This window comes from Drosophila biarmipes, unplaced genomic scaffold (genome assembly GCF_025231255.1).
Source record: "Drosophila biarmipes strain raj3 unplaced genomic scaffold, RU_DBia_V1.1 ptg000008l, whole genome shotgun sequence".
In the NCBI taxonomy this organism is placed as follows: Eukaryota; Metazoa; Arthropoda; class Insecta; order Diptera; family Drosophilidae; genus Drosophila; species Drosophila biarmipes.
This window is the reverse complement of record NW_026114529.1, coordinates 5,042,572-5,063,621: the sequence shown is the minus strand read 5'-3', so window position 1 is coordinate 5,063,621 and position 21,050 is coordinate 5,042,572. Positions and strand designations below refer to the sequence as shown.

Sequence of the window (21,050 nt, the reverse complement as noted above, 5' to 3'; positions counted from 1 at the left end):
AATAACCTTATAAGCTTGAAAATAACATTTTTTATTTGGCTTTGAATTTCGAATTAAATTTTATCAAAATCTGACAACTATATCATATAGCTGTCATAGCAACGATCGGATAATTGGTGGCAAATAATGTGAAACAAATTATAGCTTTGGGGCGTTTTGACATATCTTATAATATTGGGAATATAAATTTTAATATTTTTAAGAATTTCGATTTCAATTTAATAAAATTATTGATTATTTTTTATAGCTGCAAGGGTTTATAAACTTCGGCTTGCCGAAGTTAACTTCCTTTCTTGTTCAAAATGTTTTTCATAGAATCGATGTGTTCATCATTGGTTCACTTTTGACCACCTTTTAGAATTTGAAAAACTCAAAAGTTTAGAAAATATGACAAATTCAGGTTTTTCACCACATTTCAAAAAACCCAAACCTCGACTTTTTCAAAATTTTTTTTGTTTATTTTTGTCAACCCTTTACAATTTTTAAAATGTGCAAACTTTAGAAAATATGTCAATTGTAAGTTTTTCACCACATTTTAGAAGACAAAAAGTCAAAATTTTTAACATTTTTTCATGGATTTTGTCTACCGCTAGTTAGTTCTGAATTCTGAATTAAATTTTATCAAAATCGGACGACTATATAATATAGCTGCCATTGGAACGATCGAAAATTGGTGCGAAAATTATATGATAAAATTGTTGATAAAATTTAATTCGAAATTCGGAACTAATAAAAAAATTGTTTTCAAGCTTAGAAAGTTATATGTTAAAAAACACCGAAGATATATTTTTTTTTAGTTTTTTCTCCGATAGTTTCTATAACCCTATAAAATATAGTTTTCCGATTCGGCTGGTTCCGACTTATATACTACCCGCAATAGAAAGAAGACTTTTGGGAAAGTTTCTAAGGAAACTGAGGGACTAGTTTGCATAGAAACGGACGGACAGACGGGCATGGCTAGATCGACTCGCCTATAGACGCTGATCAAGAATATATATATATATGGGGTCGGAAATGTCTCCTTCATTGCGTTGCAAACTTCTGACTGAAATCATTATACCCTCTGCAAAGGGTATAAAAACATGTAACAGGGTCGGATACATGCGAGAAAATAAAACACTTACCTTTAAATTGGTAGGACTTCCAGATGTACCGCCAACAAATTTTTCCATTTCTTCCAATTTATAGGTGACCTTTTCATACAATTTCATTTTAACTTCTATTTGAATGTACATATTCTTTAAGTCATTTTCAAGCGTGTATGATTTTTTTTCAAATTTGTTTAATTTATTTTTTATACTTTCATTATATGTTCTTGCACTAAAGACTACACATCTAAGTTTTTCTACCTCCAGCATTGCTGATGCCAATTGATTTTGCACTTTTGACAATGATAAATCTACATTACGACGCCGTTCCTGGCATTTATTTAGTAGTTTTAAACGGTAAGCGGTTGCCTTGTCGGTAATTAGGTGATCTTGCACCAACTTTAATATGGTGTTCTCCGAGCACATTTTTTTGTTCTGACATTTTTCAAACGTAAAGTCCAGCTTACGGGTTTCAGATACAAGTCGCATACCCTCTCGCATTGATTCCTGCAGATCGGATTCCGTCGTAGTCAATAACTCTGGCACCTCATCTAGTTTTATTTGCAGGCGGACAAGAGTTTCGTTTTGATTGTCACCTTAAAAATTATTAAACAAAAGGTTTTATGAATACTTTAAAAGAGATTAAAAAGTATTTTTAATAAGTTTGTAAGAAAAAAAAGTTGCTACTTATTCAGGGATGTCACAGAAGACGGCGACGAATTTGGGGACGGTTGGTTTGGAAACCCATCTTAACCGTAGAGGTGGTGTCACAGACATTCGAGCGATTTCCTTTTTTCGGGCTGGATACATACACTAAGTATCGAATTTTTTTTGACTCATTTTTACATTTTCCAATAAGTTATTTTTGGTGGCAGTGCTGATAGCTTAGTCTGCCTCTGGGCAAAGTACCCTTAATGCCACAGCTCTCAACATAAAAAAAAAACGATTATCGGACATCACTAAGAACAAAACGTAAACAAAGGTTAATTTTTACAAACATCGACAGAAATTCGGGTTTTCTTTGGTGGCTTTTGATGTTTCAGCCCTCCCTACCAAGGGTACCCTCTATATGCTGCTGGGCACCACCCAAACTCGGCCGGACGGCCCTCCTCGCGACTATGGCGGTTCCATCTCCCCCACTGGACAGGTTACTCACATATTGTGGGTTTTAAACATTTAATGAACATGGTAAGTACGATAATTTATAAGCATTTTCCTCCTTGCCTTAAAGACCAAGACTTGGCCACCAGTCATATATTGGTAGAGCTCAAAAAGTACACACGCGGGGTGTGCGAATTAGGTTTCTCACTTGTGATTTAATTAAAAAAAATTATTTTTATTTATTAATCACTTAATCTCTGCTACAATTTTTTAATAGGTCGAACTTAGTTAATTCACTGCTCGTTTACTTTTCCTCGATTTGCACTACTGCTCGATTCGGATCTCAAAAACGGACTGCCTGATCTCTAGTTCAATGATCAATAATCAAACCTCGGCTTAAGAGAATTTATCCCCACAAATTGATAAAGAGAATGGCTCAAGAGAGTCGGATAATAGGATGATGCAATTTGCCAATTAAATTTGAAGTCCACTCTTGGCCGGAAATTGGTGTTTACATTAGCGGAGTTTTAGGGACCGCTTTGGGGATCTTTTTGTTTACGTTAACGGACTCGGGGCTCGCTTTGGGGATCTTTTGTTTACTTTAGCGGACTGGATGTTTAGAGCATCCGTTTGATTTGGGTTGCGTGAAATTGTTGTGGGTGGGAATGATTCGAAGGCCTGGTTGAAAGAAATAGCTGACCACGGATTTATCTCGGGTCTGTCAGAGTTATTTGGAAATTGGCTCTGGGCTCAAAGTTGTTTATAAATTGGGTAAGAGCCCCTAAATAATGTGTGATATAACTCCCCCATTCTAAATTGAATCGTCCCGATTCATTGGAACTGATGGGTATATTGAATGTAATTGTTGGGTTAATTCGACAATGATATTTTCTTCTAGGGTATTTTCATTGTCGGGTATATTATTTATTTCATTATCGGAAATATTATTTTCTGGTTCAATTTCTATATGAATTTGCCATGGTTTGAATATTAAAAATGTTCTGAATTTGATTATAATCATAATAGTTAAATATATAAGTGTGAATATGATTAATATTAACGTAACTGGTATTTGAGTTTGTTTAATTTGAATAAATGGATTTAGTATGTTAATATCATCGAATGTGAGTTCCAAATCATTAGATACAATATATCCGGATACTAAAAAATCTGTATATTTTCGAGCTGTGATGTATTCCAATATCTTATTGTCTACATTGGTGTAGGAAATATTATTAAGTTTAGTGGTGCCATTAAGTTATTAAATATGACCCATTTAAATAAGTGTCATTAACTGTATTTTCTCCATTTACAAAAATGGCTCCATCTTGGATTACATCTACATTTTTATTTTTTTCTCGGATTTTGATACATTTACATTTCTCTATTTAGTAATCTAGTGAAACAAGAGCCTTCTGGGTTAAGTGTGCAATAATTATTAAATATTTCTGTCTTAAAATAAGACATTACATGGTACTTATTTCTACATTTTGCGACGTGATTATCAATTAATAATTTTCCATCATTGTGTGAAATGGATCTTGAATTGTAAACGTCGCAATGATCGGTAATAATAGGGTATTTTATGTAAATTATAATAAGATCTTGATGCAAAGCGATTTTAAATTCAGATATATCTAAAAGGTCTGTTATAACTACAGGTCTAACTTCGTGCTTATAAATTTCTAGTATATCATCATTGTTTAGAATTTTAGTATTAAATACATCAATTTTGGCAAGTGTAATTGTGTCCATTAAATCATAAGATCGTAAGTAAGCAAACGCAGACGATATTTTCTAAGTGGAATTTCTTGATTTTTAAAGGCTGTTTTGAATTGTTCAGACAAAGATTTTATCTCTTTAAATATTTTAGAATTAATAACGAATTGGTCGTTACTATTTTGTATTAAATCATCGATTTTATTTTGGACTGTTATGAAATCATCATGATCTGGTGTTCCCGCTATCCATTTCCAAATGGTGCCTATTTCATTAATGCCTTTTTTTGATCTACTGGGTATAACTTGAGCGATAAGTATTTTGATAATTTCTAAATCGTGGGATATTTCCCAAAGAAAATTCTTGTTGTCGTGACCCTTTGGAAATTCTGTTTCAAGATTAATTATTTCTCTATGAAAACTTATATTAGTTATATGAAATAAATCTGCGTGTGATTCATAAATAAGAACATCTTTGGTATCCTTGTAAAGAAGGAAATCATGGTTCGTGTAATCCATAATTTCGGATTTGGTTGTAGCTACCAGCAATAATAAGTTCATTATTGAAATCATTATCTGTAATTTGAAACAAGTTATTTAATATTATCTTTATGAATCATACGGTTTCTGTTATTTATAATAACTTTATTTGGGAGATTTTCCTTAACTACTTTTTTTTTATATCTAGAATTAAGCTTGTTCCTTTCCCCGTGTTTCTTTTCGTAAATTACCTCTCCTACGTGATAATTCTTATTTTGTCTATTTTTATTGTGAAAATGTAACATTTTCTCTTGGGCTTGCTGCAATAATTTAGGAATATCATCGTGTTTGATTTTATTAAATAATATACCAAAAGGTCGATGATTGGTTATTGAATGAATTGTTAAGTTATATTTTTGTGCTGCCCTAATTATAATTTCGGGATAATCAATTAAATTAAGCTCGTCTTTAATGCAGAGAGCAATTTCTGTTTTGCTGTCTTGTCCTGTGGTTGAAATGTGTTTGTCCATTTCCACTAGAGTTTGGCTCGCTATGTTTTCTCTGAATAGTAGAGAAACTATTTGAGAAATGAGCCCTCATGTTGTTGCTTTCCAATTCCTGAACTATGACCATTGCATTTGGTAGGTCAGGTGGATTCATTGATAAAATAGTATCTGAAATTTTGCCGTTGAGGCCGGTAATGAAAACTCTAAGAGCTGTCTTCCTATGTTTCTCATTCATTTCCGCTGTTTGTTTGTTTGTTTCTGACGTAGGTCATAATAGTTTTATAAGCAGAGTTAATTTTCTATTAACTGTACCATAATAATCCATTAGGGATAATTTTCTCTGACTCAATACACTTAATTCCTGTTCAATAATGTGAATTGGTCGTTTGTCGCTAAAGACGAAGTCAAGTGTGGACGGTAATACAGTACCGTTATGGGTTAAGGCGTCGTTTGCCATTCCTGTTATTTTGTTTCGTAATATAGATAAGGCATATTGCCCCATGGCTACTTCTGCCGATTCTCTCCAGCTTACATATTTATCCTCTTCACCTTTATATTCCCTAACAGATTTGATGATCTCTTAAGATGTGTCGCATTTTATATTCAGATCTACGATCTCTATCTGATAATCCCCAACCGTTTTAATTTTGTGAGAAAGCTGCGATCTTAAGTTAATGATCTCCTTCTTTAATGGATTCATGTGGAGTCTTTTATTTGCTCCAGTCTGGCTTGTTGAAGGTTCTAGCATTTTGAGAACTCTTTTGAAATTTTAAATAAACTCTTCCACTTTGTATATTTATATTTCCTTTCTTACAAAATTTTAATATAATAATAATAATAAAAAATGTATGATAATAATAAAATAGTATCGCTCACAAATAGTCTTTATTTTTTTTTTCTCGTTGTTATTTTGCCTGTTGGGGTCGTCCTTATCCTGAATGATGATCCTGATTGGGGTCGTCCTTCTGTTTTTCGTCCTTCGTACTTTTGTTTTTAGATTTTGTCTCGGGGTCTTCCTTCTTTAATTCTGTTTTTAAATTGGGTCTTCCTTCTTTTCCAATATTTGGCGAGGGATTGCCCTTCAGCCTGTTTTCTTAGAATGTTTTTGTTGTTGATTTTTAGGATTTTTTAAAATTGTTTTTCACAATGTTTATTTTTTTGATGAAAAATTTGTTGTCGCTTTTTGATTTTTCATCAAAAAAAATTAATTTTTTTGTTTGCAAATTGCACTCAGAAATGGTGGGTTGCTCTATATTTTTGGCACTTTGTACCTTATTGTTTGGCATGATTTTCCAAACTGTCCCTGGAGAGTTATTTCCAACTGCAACGCAGAACTCCACCAACTAAGACGAAAATTACCTATGTTTTTAGTTTTTCCGGCTCGAAAATGTTCAGAAATGCCACTAACCGTTAGCGACTTACATGTTGAACTGTCGACCTATTGCCTTGGTAAAGGTACGGGATAGATTCGGACAATTTCAATTAGCACGAGCGCTTTTAGATTCTGGCTCGCAAATAAATTTGATGATTGAAGATGTTCGTTGTTTATTAAACCAGTTAGTTCAAAGGAAGAAACGTCATCGAGAACTGATTTTCTCAGCAAAAGAAATAAAATTATCGTAGTTCCTCAGGCTGGTCCATGTACTTCAGAGAAATTATATTGGTTCAGAATAAAACAAGGAAGAAAATTCTGAAAGTTTGGCCCCACATCTACTTCTGAATCCTTGGAGGATTCGTTTTGTCCATCGCAGCGCGGTTGCTTTATCCATTTGGTTTATTATTCATACACACAATTGAGATAGAAGTTGTGGCTTGATTTTATAAAGCGCCACATACCCGCTCGGTATCAGTCAGAAGATTGCAACGCAGTGAAGGAGACGTTTCCGACCCCATAAAGTATATATACTCTTGATCAGCATCACTAGTCAAGTCAATTTAGTCATGTTCGTCTGTCCGTCTTGACGTCTCTCCGTCCGTATCTACGCAAACTAGTCCCTCAGTTTTAAAGCTATCGGGCCAAAATTTTCCTAAATTTCGCTTGGAAATAACATTTTTTGATTGGTTTCGAATTCACTTTTATCAAAATCGGAATACTTTATCATATAGCTGCCATAGAAACGATCGGAAATTTAGTCAGAAAATATGAAAAAATGATATCTTTGGTGTTTTTGAACATATAACCTTCTAAGCTCGGAAATAATTTTTTTTAATTAGTGCTGAATTTTGGATTAAATTTTATCGAAAGCGGATGACTATATCATATAGCAGCCAAAGAAACGATTGGAAAATTGGTGGGAAAATAATATGAAACCAATTATAGCTTTCGGGCTATTGACATATTATCTTATAATATTGGGAATATTATTTTATATATTTTTAAGAATTTCGAATTCAATTTAATAAAAATTGGACTACTGTAACATACTCGTATAAATGAAAAAAAATGAAATAATTTTGTGTTTAATATCACTGAAGCCAGCAACCATTCTTATTAATTTCACATGGTGTTTTTTAACATATAACCTTCTAAGCTTGGAAATACCATTTTTTATTAGTTCTGAATTTCGAATTAAATTTTATCATATAATTTTCCCACCAATTTTCCGATCGTTCCAATGACAGCTATATTATATAGTCGTCCAATTTTGATAAAATTAACTAATAGTAATTATTAATAATAAAATATTCTTTAAGTGCGATAATCTAAAATACTTGACTAAAGCGGACAGAATAATTATTTAATAATAATTATAAATAATAAAATATACCTTAAATGCAATAAGCTGAAATATTTCGCTGAAGCGGGCAGAATAAGAACATTTTAGAAAGTGTATTAATTTAGTCGAGTAAGCATTATTCGTAACAAAAGTCGATATCAGATCTTTTGTAAGTTAATGGTGCGCCATCGCGACGACCTCTTACCTCGTTAAGAGGTGTTTTTGTTTGATAAATTTAAATACACTGAGGTGGTATTAATTAAATATTAATAATATGCATCTTATCAAGCTGTTTTTGACACTCAATAATTATAGTAATGTACGAATAGTTTAGTTTCTATAATCAAGTTACTTGTATATTAGAAATAATCGATCACCATGTTAAAGTTTTAATGATTGTTGCTTGCTGCAGTGATATTAATACAACAAAGCAATATTTAAAATTCAGAACTAATTAAATAATCATATTTCAAGGCAAAGGAGGTTAAATAATAAAGAAAAACTAAAGATATAAAGTTTTTAAATTTTATTCGGTTATTCCGATGCGAGCTATAAGATACATTTGTCAGATCCGGCTCGTTCCGAAGAGACTTTTTGCGTAGACTAGTTTGCGTAGAAACGGACGGACAGATGGACATGACATCGTCTAATACTGGTTATCTGGTTATATATATACTTTATGGGTATGCAATGCAGACACGTTCCCGTCTGCATTGCAAACTTCTGACTGAAATCATAAAAGGTTTTTAAGGCTTTTAGTTTCTAAACATCGATGTACCAGAAAAGTATTGAACAGGTAGAAGGAAGCTTTTCCGACCCCATAAAGTATATATTCTTGATCAGGATCACTAGCAGAGTCGACAAACCATGTCCATGTGTCCGTATGAACGCTGAGATTTCGGAAACTATAAAAGGTAGAAGAGTCAGACTTGGCATGCAGATTCCTGGGCTTCCTGTTTCAGCGGTGTGACAATACCACTCTAACTTCCACAATTTACGAAAATCTGTGGCGCCTTCATTTTTAATTAAATTTATTTGTCTCACATCGACTGACGTGACCAGAACTTACGTTTTAAAGTCGGTGCCCATCATAACTTCAAAACTGCACCGATCCTTTTGAAAATTGTAATACTATAACTGTACATATTTTACGAGGTAACGATGTCGAGTTTTTTTGTTTATAATTATATTATACAATGACAAATTAGCCATTTTTTTTAAATTGAGTTTTTCACTTCAAAGTCTTCGAAAAAATTCAAAAATTGGAATTATAAAAGAAATTGACAGCGTTACGTAGGGCTAACCAACAAAATCCTAATTAAGAATGTATAAGCGTACTTTATAGGGTTGGAAGCGCTGTAGGTTACATATTTTCCGAAGAATCTTTAACTTTACGAGAAACGGGTAAAACTAAACGGACTTAGCAACTCACATTTACAATTTTCTCTCAAGGCAATTTCTTTTTTGATGTAAAAGGTATTTTATCGTATAATTCTGTGCCTTCCACAGCCCCCTCTGATCGTATTACCGAAAAACTTTGCTTCGCAGAGCCCATTTTTAACACACCTAAGAAAACGCCTGCAATGGACAAGAGATCTTTTGAAATTGAGTAAGTACCAGATCTGACAAAATCCCGCTTGTACACTCTTAAGGCACCGCGCGAAAAGACATTGCTAATACAGTGCGTAAACATTCTTCTGGCCGATTCATAGTATACTCTCATAGAACAGCCCGGAAACGATTTATAGCGTTCGCGCGACTCAAGTATGCGTTTCCTACTATGCACGGGTTATATATAGATTTAATGCATGATTATTTGTCATTGCGAAATGTGCCAGTAAGCCGCAATGTCATTCGCAACAGACCGCAATACTCGACCCTACCAATGCATATTCCGACCTAACTACGACCTATTTGATTATTAACAAAATTCAGATGGCGAGCTACGACAAACCAAAAACTATAACCGGGGAGGGAAAGAACTCCTCCACTTGGGCTATTGTCTTGGCTTGGAGGCCTCTACACCTGCGATCGGTCCTATCGCTTTTCCATTTCAGCTGTTGACGAGGCGGCATTCAGCCCACAATTCCATCGGCCCTTCTATATCCTTTCTCCACCTCCCATAAGAACGGCCCTTTTGCTCCGCTGCTTCACTGGGTCAGAGGATAAACACTTAATTTAGAACATGTAAACATATTATTTACCAAGACAAAATTAAAAATATCGCTAACAGATCTTCGCGCAAAATAGTGATTAAAATCAACATAGAATACCATCACTGTGGACGGCAGTCCACGTAGTGACGAAGCGCACCAGAAGGGTGGGCGAAGGCGAATACTATATATACACGAAGAAATGAAAACTCACAATCATCTCCCGATGGTTACAAGTTATACATCAATCGAAAGGTATTGCAAAAACAAAGAGGATTGCACTTAAAGAAAATCAATTAGTTTGGGAGAAAGTGTGGTGAAAGTGAAAATTTGGAAAATTTGATCTGTTGGGGCCGGTGTGGATTTTTATCCCCCGCAATCAATCTAGTTTTATTATGACACCTCAACTGTAAAAATGGGGAGAAATCTTGATAATAATAAATACCGCACTCTATGCTAACTAACATACTACCACTCACTTATTTTATTTTTAGCACAAAACTTAACTTAGGCTTCTAGCTGCATCTGTATGGTTCGGAAATATGGCTGCGACTATACCCATATCGGCTGATCATCTTCGCTTCTGCCCCCCGGCAGAGCGATCCGTGATTAATCCTCAGATGGCCAGATCGCCCGCCAAAATCATCCCACTGCTTCAACTATCGCCCAATCGGCCCAACCTATCGATAGAGTCACTCCCATCATAGACTCCAATTGCAACATCAACCAAAGATTTCGAGAGGTGCTACCCGGGGTTTCAGCAGAACGACGAACTATTTGATAGCTTTGGAGATAGAATGGGACTAAACCCGGCACTGATACCATCTTGACCTTGACGAAAAGTATAGCAGATGTGATGGCGATGCTCGTATACTTTGTTTTCCTTTTTTTCAAATCACAGTCGAATGTCCTTGGCGTAATACACTCCAAAACTGCGGCCTTGGAGTGTGCGTCTGAAAATCTGGAGCGAGGATTAGCAAGTCGTCCAAATACACAAAAACGTTGGATCTGAGCTCTGCTGGTATCGCCCGATCCATAAGCCGCACCAAGCGTTGTGTCGCTTTGCACAGCCCGAATGGCATCATTCGAAACTGGTACAACGGTCTGCCTGGAAACGTGAATGCAGTGTACTCCTTGCTTCGGTTGTCCAGTTCGATCTGTCAAAACGCAAACTTGAGGTATACGCTGGAGATGTAGTGCGACTGATCTATCCTGGAGAGAATCCCTTTAATGCTGGACAGAGGATAAACATATTTAATGGTCAATGCGTTCAACTTCCGGGAATCCAGGCAGAACACTGTTGTACGATTGCTCCATGGGCTTTTGCTCTCTTTGTACTTCACAGGCAGCTCCACGCGTCCGATAATGGATCGGTCCTCGCCAGAAGCCGTCCGGACTACGGAAAAGTACGGTTGGGCCGTAACTCCCAGTGTTTCTACCAGCTCCCGACAACAATTCCCAGCACACTTACACTGGCCCCCGTTTCCAACAAGCCAGTGGACTGCTTGCCCAATGCCTCCACGTCGGCGAAGGGTCTAGGATCAGCGGAATCTATACGCTTCACAGCCGCCACCACCTCTAGTCGTCTGGATCTCCTTATCGTGAAAAGACTAGCCGCAGGCCGCTCAGCTCATGTTCCGCAAATATCCGGTTCCGTGCCTCAATATAGCGATGAAACCTTTTTTGGCGTAATTACGCCAAGTCTGCCGCACCGGAAACAAAATCTCCTCCACATCGTAGCCTGCCCTAAATGGGTTGCGACTACGCCCGATGGGCTCGCCCACTTCGATGTTTCGCTGCTCGTCGACCTCGTCTCCGCTCTGTTTCCAATTTCCCTACTTAGCTGACTCCCCCGTCACTACTCTCTGGCAATTGCAATCTATGTTGCAAGCCACAGTTCGGTGTGGCGGGAAAGCCAGGGTCGTAAATGGGCGAGACGTCGTCGCCTCGAAAATTTATTTAGTTTTACTTGGGCACCGCTAGCTCAGTCTGCCTCAGGGCAGAGTACCCCTAATGCCACAGCTCGCAACATAAAAAAACATATACAACTCCGCTGTCTCGCATCACTGAAACTATCGGACATCACTAAGAACAAAGCGTAAACAAAGGTACATATTTACAAACATCGACAGAGATTCGAGTTTTCTTTGGTGGCTTTTGATGTTTCAGCCAAGCGCTCCCTCCCTACCATGGGTACCTTCTATATGCTGCTGGGCACCACCCAAACTCGGCCGGACGGCGACCCTCCTCGCGACTACGGCGGTTCCATCTCCTCCACTGGGACAATTTACTCACACATGGTGGATTTTACAAACATTTAATGAATATGATAAGTACAATAATTTATAAGCATTTTCCTCCTAACCGATCTATCCTTCCTTGCCTTAAAGACCAAGACTTGGCCACCAGTCATATATTGGTAGAGCTCAAAAAGTACACACGCGGGGTGTGCGAATTAGGTTTCTCACTTGTGATTTAATTAAAAAAAATTATTTTTATTTATTAATCACTTAATCTCTGCTACAATTTTTTAATAGGTCGAACTTAGTTAATTCACTGCTCGTTTACTTTTCCTCGATTTGCACTACTGCTCGATTCGGATCTCAAAAACGGACTGCCTGATCTCTAGTTCAATGATCCATAATCAAACCTCGGCTTAAGAGAATTTATCCCCACAAATTGATAAGGAGAATGGCTCAAGAGAGTCGGAAAATAGGATGATGCAATTTGCCAATTAAATTTGAAGTCCACTCTTGGCCGGAAATTGGTGTTTACATTAGCGGAGTTTTAGGGACCGCTTTGGGGATCTTTTTGTTTACGTTAACGGACTCGGGGCTCGCTTTGGGGATCTTTTGTTTACGTTAGCGGACTGGATGTTTAGAGCATCCGTTTGATTTGGGTTGCGTGAAATTGTTCTGGGTGGGAATGATTCGAAGGTCTGTTTGAAAGAAATAGCTGACCACGGATTTATCTCGGGTCTGTCAGAGTTATTTGGAAATTGGCTCTCGGCTCAAAGTTGTTTATAAATTGGGTAAGAGCCCCTAAATAATTTGTGATATAACTCCCCCATTCTAAATTGAATCGTCCCGATTCATTGGAACTGATGGGTATATTGAATGTAATTGTTGGGTTAATTCGACAATGATATTTTCTTCTAGGGTATTTTCATTGTCGGGTATATTATTTATTTCATTATCGGAAATATTATTTTCTGGTTCAATTTCTATATGAATTTGCCATGGTTTGAATATTAAAAATGTTCTGAATTTGATTATAATCATAATAGTTAAATATATAAATGTGAATATGATTAATATTAACGTAACTGGTATTTGAGTTTGTTTAATTTGAATAAATGGATTTAGTATGTTAATATCATCGAATGTGAGTTCCAAATCATTAGATACAATATATCCGGATACTAAAAAATCTGTATATTTTCGAGCTGTGATGTATTCCAATATCTTATTGTCTACATTGGTGTAGGAAATATTATTAAGTTTAGTGGTGCCATTAAGTTATTAAATATGACCCATTTAAATAAGTGTCATTAACTGTATTTTCTCCATTTACAAAAATGGCTCCATCTTGGATTACATCTACATTTTTATTTTTTTCTCGGATTTTGATACAAAAGGATTTTTCTCCATTTAGTAATCTAGTGAAACAAGAGCCTTCTGGGTTAAGTGTGCAATAATTATTAAATATTTCTGTCTTAAAATAAGACATTACATGGTACTTATTTCTACATTTTGCGACGTGATTATCAATTAATAATTTTCCATCATTATGTGAAATGGATCTTGAATTGTAAACGTCACAACGATCGGTAATAATAGGGTATTTTATGTAAATTATAATAAGATCTTGATGCAAAGCGATTTTAAATTCAGATATATTTAAAAGGTCTGTTATAACTACAGGTCTATATTCGTGCTTATAAATTTCTAGTATATCATCATTGTTTAGAATTTTAGTATTAAATACATCAATTTTGGCAAGTGTAATTGTGTCTTCAGGATCGGTCAAAGCAGAGGAACTTGTTTTTTAATGGAAAAGGCTACAGGATCCGCGGAAAGTTATGCTCTACCAGTCATGTATTGGTAGAGCTCGCATGGAAACACGGCCCTCAAAAAGTACACATGCAGGGTGTGCGTGTTGGGTCACCTAATCCTGAGGAGCTCCTGGGGAAAAGAAAGGAATGGCCAAAATGTACGTAACAGCACTGTGAACTATACCATTTAACTAACACTCGCGACTTATTGCAGGCAAACGACGAGGACAAATGCGGCTCTCGGGTATAAATCTGGATAAATGAACAATTACACAGGCAAGCAAATACTAGGTATACAATCAAGGGACATATGTTTTAATTTAAATTGTAATATTTCAGCCACTGCTGGCCGGCACGGAGGCCGCCAGCGGACTCTTCAAGGTAGCTAACCAGCGCACTCGGCCGAAACAACGGTAATTGGCCACGCCGTTGTCTGACGACGAGGAGACCCCGAGATGAGGTTGACTTTGTAGTCCTGAACGGACTCACCGGGAAATACTGGATGTCGTCGGCGAGGATGGCGAAGGCGTTCTCGACTGGTTTTCCTTGCGTGACGCCGGTGACTGGCAGCCAAATTATGCGTAGTATGAAGAGTAGTGTAGTAGAATTCCCAAGAATGTAGTAAACTTCCACCGTATGTAGTCGAACTCCCACATAAATTCTCAGTAAATCTGCCGGGGCCCTTTTGTGTTGGGACCCCGGTTACCCTATAAATGATCAATACTAAATGCCGCACTCTATGTTAACAAAACTTAACTTAGGCTTCTAGCTGCATCTGCGTGGTTCGGCAATATGGCTGCGACTATACCCATATCTGCTGATCATCTTCGCTTCTGCCCCCTGCCATATTACGTGGCCTCTCCCAAAATTGGGTCATTGGACACATGAATGCCATTTAAGATAATCTTGGAGCGAACCGGGGTTAATTCTCAGATGGCCAGATCGCCCGCCAGATTCATCCCGCTTCTGGAACTATCGGCCCAACCTATCGATAGAGCCACTCCCATCATCGACTCCAATTGCAACATTAATAATTAAAAAAGCAATATTCAACGTAATTTTATTGGGATTAAATATGGATTATTGGGATACCACGAAAATCAAAATAGTATACATTTTTTACGACAGGCATAGTACATATAGTACAAAATGTATACTTTATACTTTATTTATTCTAAATACTATAAAAAAAGCATTACTGTGGACGGCGGTACACGTTGTGGCGAAGCGCCCAAGAGAGCGTGCGAAGACAACTACTATATATAGCCGCAGAATTGAAAATCTGCTATAATGGTCCGAGCGAATCGAAAGGTGTCGTAAAAACTAAGAAGGCTGCTTACCAAGCCTTTAGAAATATTATTTTGTTTGGGAGAAAAAGCGGTGAAAGTGAAAATTTGGAAAATTTAAAATGCTTACTATTTCTAAACAACGTGCCGTATGTCTCTGGAAAGATTATTTTATATGCTAAAAACTCTTCGTATAGTGAAATTGTCCAAATATAAGAGATAAGAGGTATGACAAAAAGTACTTTTTTAAAGCCCGAAAAATGTTATGTAATGCTATTTCCAAACCCCATATCACTGTGGACCGCAGTCCACATAGTGACCAGGCGCAACAAAATGGTGTGGAAGAAAAAGTGGTGAAAGTGTAAAAGTTAAAGTTTGGGAGATTTTCGGTGTTGAAAATTGTATCTTGTTTGTCAGTTTGTACCAAAAAGTTATTTTAGAGTCCTGAAAATTTTAGACGATGTTAGACAGCTCAATATAAAAAAAATTAGTTCTACCACTTTTGGAAAAAATAGCTACTTTTGGCGGAAAACAGCTATAAATAGGTACTATTATTATTTATTTCGATTATTTTTAGCCCTTTTCCTGATTTTTCAAAAGCGGCTCTAACGATTTTAAATTTATTTTAAGGTATATAGCATTGAGATTTCTCGACTTTTGGTATACGACACATTCACGTAAAAATAGCCGTTTCCAAGTTATTAATCAACAAAAAAGGGTCCCATTTTCCAGTTCAGAATCTCATACACTACCTAAGCATTGCCCTTTGTGCGAATCCAAACTCTATTTAAAGGTTAAGATGATGTTAAACTGCTCAATATAAGAAACACTTTTGGAAAAACCAGCTAGTTTGGCAGGGTGTGCGTGTTGGTCACCTAATCCTGAGGAGCTCCTGGGGAAAAGAAAGGAATGGCCAAAATGTACGTAACAGCACTGTGAACTATACCATTTAACTAACACTCGCGACTTATTGCAGGCAAACGACGAGGACAAATGCGGCTCTCGGGTATAAATCTGGATAAATGAACAATTACACAGGCAAGCAAATACTAGGTATACAATCAAGGGACATATGTTTTAATTTAAATTGTAATATTTCAGCCACTGCTGGCCGGCACGGAGGCCGCCAGCGGACTCTTCAAGGTAGCTAACCAGCGCACTCGGCCGAAACAACGGTAATTGGCCACGCCGTTGTCTGACGACGAGGAGACCCCGAGATGAGGTTGACTTTGTAGTCCTGAACGGACTCACCGGGAAATACTGGATGTCGTCGGCGAGGATGGCGAAGGCGTTCTCGACTGGTTTTCCTTGCGTGACGCCGGTGACTGGCAGCCAAATTATGCGTAGTATGAAGAGTAGTGTAGTAGAATTCCCAAGAATGTAGTAAACTTCCACCGTATGTAGTCGAACTCCCACATAAATTCTCAGTAAATCTGCCGGGGCCCTTTTGTGTTGGGACCCCGGTTACCCTATAAATGATCAATACTAAATGCCGCACTCTATGTTAACAAAACTTAACTTAGGCTTCTAGCTGCATCTGCGTGGTTCGGCAATATGGCTGCGACTATACCCATATCTGCTGATCATCTTCGCTTCTGCCCCCTGCCATATTACGTGGCCTCTCCCAAAATTGGGTCATTGGACACATGAATGCCATTTAAGATAATCTTGGAGCGAACCGGGGTTAATTCTCAGATGGCCAGATCGCCCGCCAGATTCATCCCGCTTCTGGAACTATCGGCCCAACCTATCGATAGAGCCACTCCCATCATCGACTCCAATTGCAACATTAATAATTAAAAAAGCAATATTCAACGTAATTTTATTGGGATTAAATATGGATTATTGGGATACCACGAAAATCAAAATAGTATACATTTTTTACGACAGGCATAGTACATATAGTACAAAATGTATACTTTATACTTTATTTATTCTAAATACTATAAAAAAAGCATTACTGTGGACGGCGGTACACGTTGTGGCGAAGCGCCCAAGAGAGCGTGCGAAGACAACTACTATATATAGCCGCAGAATTGAAAATCTGCTATAATGGTCCGAGCGAATCGAAAGGTGTCGTAAAAACTAAGAAGGTTGCTTACCAAGCCTTTAGAAATATTATTTTGTTTGGGAGAAAAAGCGGTGAAAGTGAAAATTTGGAAAATTTAAAATGCTTACTATTTCTAAACAACGTGCCGTATGTCTCTGGAAAGATTATTTTATATGCTAAAAACTCTTCGTATAGTGAAATTGTCCAAATATAAGAGATAAGAGGTATGACAAAAAGTACTTTTTTAAAGCCCGAAAAATGTTATGTAATGCTATTTCCAAACCCCATATCACTGTGGACCGCAGTCCACATAGTGACCAGGCGCAACAAAATGGTGTGGAAGAAAAAGTGGTGAAAGTGTAAAAGTTAAAGTTTGGGAGATTTTCGGTGTTGAAAATTGTATCTTGTTTGTCAGTTTGTACCAAAAAGTTATTTTAGAGTCCTGAAAATTTTAGACGATGTTAGACAGCTCAATATAAAAAAAATTAGTTCTACCACTTTTGGAAAAAATAGCTACTTTTGGCGGAAAACAGCTATAAATAGGTACTATTATTATTTATTTCGATTATTTTTAGCCCTTTTCCTGATTTTTCAAAAGCGGCTCTAACGATTTTAAATTTATTTTAAGGTATATAGCATTGAGATTTCTCGACTTTTGGTATACGACACATTCACGTAAAAATAGCCGTTTCCAAGTTATTAATCAACAAAAAAGGGTCCCATTTTCCAGTTCAGAACCTCATACACTACCTAAGCATTGCCCTTTGTGCGAATCCAAACTCTATTTAAAGGTTAAGATGATGTTAAACTGCTCAATATAAGAAACACTTTTGGAAAAACAAGCTAGTTTGGCGAGACAAGAGCCATAAATAGCTAAGTTTTGTACACCAGTAACTTTTGAACTACTAAAGCTTATGTTATTAGAATAGTATTTTAAAATGTGTACAGTATAAAAGAAAAACTTCTGATATCGAACAAAAATACGAGAACTTTTTAATGCACGAATAGTTTAGTTTCTATGATCAATTTTTTTGTGTATTTAAAATAATCGATGTTAGTAATACCATGTTAAAGTTTTAATGATTGTTGCTAGCTTTAGTGATATAAAAACAACATCAACATTTTCTAGAGATAAATGTGTAGAGATAATAAGGTCATTGGAAGGGGTACATGAAATGTCAGGGAATCAAGAGAAGTAATAAGTATTTTAATTGTTGGAAAGACCAAAAATAAACTTCTCAGTTTTTTGGCACAGGTACTACCGTTAAAGTCCTTTTACACCAGTTACAAAAAAAAAATCGACGAAATACGACATGAAGGCGGCCATGGTTTTTCGGTAAGGGACTTCTCTCTTTTTGTATGGTGCCAATTTTATTTAAAGTATAAAAAACGTGCTTGGCACTTTTTAATTTTAAAGCTGGATTTCTGGTAAACCGTATTCGGTTTCTAGTTTCTGGGCGTGGCGCCCTGCTGAAACAGACTTGCGCTGTGCAGGAAGCTCTGGAATCTGCTTGGCAAGTCTGACTCTTCTAAGTGTTATAGTTTCTGAGGTCTAAGCGTTCATAGAGACGCACGGAATAACGGACATGACTAGATCGACTCGGCTAGTAATCCTGATCAAAAATTGTTTTAGTTTTGTTTGGAAACACGTTTTGCATCAAAAATTTTAGTTCTATAACAAATCATAGTTCAAACTTAAAATAGAAAATTTTAAGCTCCGTTCTCTGCCAATCGGCATTTTTAATTTAAATAAAAATTAAAAGTTTGTTATGTGGACTACTAATAAAATTTATTTAAATTACTTACAGTCTTTTTTTAATATATTAGTATCATCAGACAGTCGTAGCTTAAATGACTCTAGCTTTCTATTAAGTTCCATTTCTTTTCCAATTTGTTTCTTAATTGCTTCTATTCCGGCCAAATTTAGTTTTATCGATTCATTGTGTTTACTGGAGGTAGATGTGAAATTAAAAAGCAGTTTTAAGTTAGTATGAATGCTCACCGTATAGTATCTTGAGCTTGAAATAAGATGTTGTCTCTTAACTGAATAGCTATAATAACCTCGCTCCATGTTTGTGTTAGACGCTTATGTTCATTTTGCAAAACCTCCAAGTCTGTATTGGCATTAGCTATGCTCATATTTAGAATATTGACCACCTCTTTCATTGCTGCACCTTCTTTACAAATTAAATCTAATTCTTTCTCTCTCTTTTTAACTTCCATATCCAACCGATAAAAGAGTATATCCGACTTTAGTTTTTGTTGAGTTACCTGGTTTTGGAGCTGTGCGTCTCTACTAACAATGCGCATAGCATTTTTTACTTCATCTTCTATATTATGAGTCCATTTTTTGATATTACTACCTAAACTTTGCAAATCTTCCAGTTCAGCCATTCTATCATGATAAAGAGCTTTTTGTGATTTGGTTAGTTTACTTTTTTCTTCGTACTCCTTTTTTAAAGTTCTTACACTAATTTCTTCTATTTGGCGATTTTTTAAATGCCTTTCAATTACAGCAGAAATGTCGATAATTTGCTCTTCTTGAAATCTCATTTTTAATTGCATGTCATATAAAGCTAGCCCCTGCTCTTGTCTTCGTTGTTCTTTTAGTTTAACTTGATATTTGATTTCTGCAATTTCGTTTTCTATGTCATACTTGGTGCTTAATAAGTGACCCTCTAGAGAGTCTTGGAATTTGCGCAGGAGCGGATGATTCGGAGGAAGAAGCGCCAATTGCTCTGGTTCAGGGACTGAGCAAGGATTCATTTCTAAAATATTTGCAAAATCACACGAATCGATATCTTCAGTCTCAGACATTGTTGTATTTTAACAATTTTTTTTAAATATCTAACATTTAAGAATACGCCAGTTTGTTAGAAGAGATATGAACATTTTCTGAACGTCAACATTGTTTAATACAAACAATAATGTGGTTGCTATGGTTTACTATGTACTTATGTAGTTGCCCGGCAATATAAGAAGTACCTTCTGTATTGGTATTGGTATAGAGTATTCTGATTTTAATAAAATTTAAAAACAATTACTGAAATTGCTGTACTTAAAAATAATTTTCTTATTTGTTTATAGAAAACCGTTTTGCTCTAACGTTCTACCGAAAAAAAATATTGATAGCATATTGGCATTGTAGTTGATTATTTTGCCATGTATTTTGATATTCCTACTTAGACAGCTGTTTTTGAATATAGGGTGACACATTTATCGCCATTTGAAAAAACGAAAGATGTTGAGAGCTTAAAAAATATTTGGGTGTCAAATTTAATTAAAATCCAGGAATTACGCTATTGTCGAGTGCCTCGACTATCAGATAGCCGTTATATGGAAACGCATATTCTAACGCACTCAAATTTTCCAAATCTTTGGATGCTATAGTTTTGGAAGTAAAATGCTTTAACTGGAATGTTTTTGCCTCGTCAATAATCAGCAGTCTACATTGCCGTACACTGAAATCGCGTGTAGGCGGCGCTATAGAAACTCGCTTTGCCGCTTGTATATACCCATCTCCCTTTGCTCCCTTTAGCTGAGTAACGTTTATCTGATTGTCGAGGCACTCGACAACATTTTTCTTTCATGTTTGTTATTGTAGTGAGACAAATGAAAAAATTATGATTTATCGTTAAAAAATGGATTTAAAAATTTTTGTTGAGGTCAAAAAAACCGAAAACTTTTCAAATGTTATTCCAAAACAACATTTTGGGGGACATCTTAAAATTAAATTTAGTAGTTTTAGAGACTTGGCGACTAGTTGGCGGGGAAAAAATAGGTTTTTAAGGGTTAAATTTTCTTAAAAATGATTTGAATTTAAAACGCGTATTTAATATGCCAACTACGCTGCTACATCTTAATATAATACACCCAAAAAACAAAACAGAATCTTAC

At 36.2% G+C, this 21,050-nt stretch overlaps 2 protein-coding genes across 32 annotated transcripts in view; one reads left to right on the top strand and one right to left on the bottom strand.

The window, feature by feature from the left end:
* The window catches only part of LOC108026758 (coiled-coil domain-containing protein 40), a 131,062-nt gene extending 110,978 nt beyond the window's left edge, over positions 1–20,084 (bottom strand). The window contains exons 1-4 of one of the 4 annotated variants that reach the window (XM_050889909.1): positions 19,623–19,752; positions 19,156–19,564; positions 18,960–19,102; positions 1,125–1,684 (exon numbers count right to left, since the gene is read on the bottom strand). In XM_050889909.1, the coding sequence (XP_050745866.1) occupies positions 1,125–1,684; positions 18,960–19,102; positions 19,156–19,547 (1,095 nt within the window). In that variant the 5' untranslated portion in view covers positions 19,548–19,564; positions 19,623–19,752. Of the gene's footprint in view, positions 1–1,124; positions 1,685–18,959; positions 19,103–19,155 lie in introns of all 4 variants that reach the window. The other 3 variants (XR_007765109.1, XM_044091467.2, XM_044091469.2) reach the window with 3 other exon arrangements.
* The window catches only part of LOC108021867 (uncharacterized), a 181,343-nt gene continuing 169,397 nt past the window's right edge, over positions 9,105–21,050 (top strand). For 4 of the 28 annotated variants that reach the window (XM_050889918.1, XM_050889920.1, XM_044091473.2 and 1 more), the window contains exon 1: positions 14,160–15,128. In XM_050889918.1, the coding sequence (XP_050745875.1) occupies positions 15,108–15,128 (21 nt within the window). In that variant the 5' untranslated portion in view covers positions 14,160–15,107. The other 24 variants (XR_007765127.1, XR_007765126.1, XM_050889913.1 and 21 more) reach the window with 19 other exon arrangements.